The sequence below is a fragment of the Arachis hypogaea genome, chromosome 19 (genome assembly GCF_003086295.3).
Source record: "Arachis hypogaea cultivar Tifrunner chromosome 19, arahy.Tifrunner.gnm2.J5K5, whole genome shotgun sequence".
NCBI classification, from domain to species: Eukaryota; Viridiplantae; Streptophyta; class Magnoliopsida; order Fabales; family Fabaceae; genus Arachis; species Arachis hypogaea.
The window spans coordinates 55,443,423-55,444,384 of NC_092054.1; the positions used below are offsets into that span (position 1 = coordinate 55,443,423).

General features: G+C 40.5%; 1 protein-coding gene across 1 annotated transcript; it reads right to left on the minus strand.

Annotated features, from left to right (window-relative positions):
* Positions 1 to 230: 230 nt before the first annotated feature.
* Positions 231 to 677, minus strand: LOC112778365 (uncharacterized). The gene has a single exon (XM_025822690.1). It carries the CDS (start codon positions 675 to 677, stop codon positions 231 to 233), a length of 447 nt encoding a protein of 148 aa, XP_025678475.1.
* Positions 678 to 962: the final 285 nt, after the last annotated feature.

Consider the following 962-nt stretch of genomic DNA (forward strand, 5'->3'; position numbering starts at 1 on the left):
CTTCTACCACACAATCAATCCATCAATTGAAAAATCAATGCAAATCTTCATGAACAAGTTATCTAAGGTATTCACAATCAAATCTAATCAAACAATACTATAGCTAAGCAATCACAAAACAATGAAGAATTCAAGACTATATACAAAAGGGTAAAAAAGATAGATCTCACCATGGGGGGTCTCCCACCTAGCACTTTTGTTTAATGTCCTTAAGTTGGACTTTCACTAGCTCATTGTTCTTTGCCAAGAAGTGCATCTTCCAAAAGGAATACATCAATCTCCTTGTTGCTTTTCATTTGCTCACCATGATACAACTTGAGACGGTACCCATTGACCTTGAAGATATCCGGACTTGAGAGATGGCGCAAATGGTAAACCCCATAGGGTTCCGCTTTCTCTACTTGATATAGGCCTTCCCATTTTGACCTTAGTTTTCCGAGTAACAATCTCAATCTAGAATTGTAAAGGAGGACTAGATCACCAGCTTTAATGTCTTTACCTCTTATGCTCTTATCATGCACGGCTTTCATTTTCTCCTTGTAAAATCTAGAGTTCTCATAAGCTTCAAGCCTCAAACATTCCAACTCCACTAATTGTAGCTTCCTCTCAACTCCGGCTCCACCCAAACTTGGATTGCACTCCTTGACGGCCCAATATGCTTTGTGCTCTATTTCCATCGGTAAGTGGCAAGCTTTGCCATACACCAACCGAAAGGGACTTATGCCAATTGGCATTTTGTATGCCGTTTGGTAGGCCCATAATGCATCGGTGAGCTTAGCACTCCAATCTTTCCTATTGGGTTTCACAATTCTTTCCAAGATGCATTTAATCTCCTGGTTGGAAACCTCGGCTTGGCCGTTTGTCTATGGATGGTAGGCCGTAGCTACTTTATGCATGATGCTATATTTCTTTATTAGCCCTTCCATTCTCTTATTTCAAAAATGTGAACCTTGGTCGCTCAC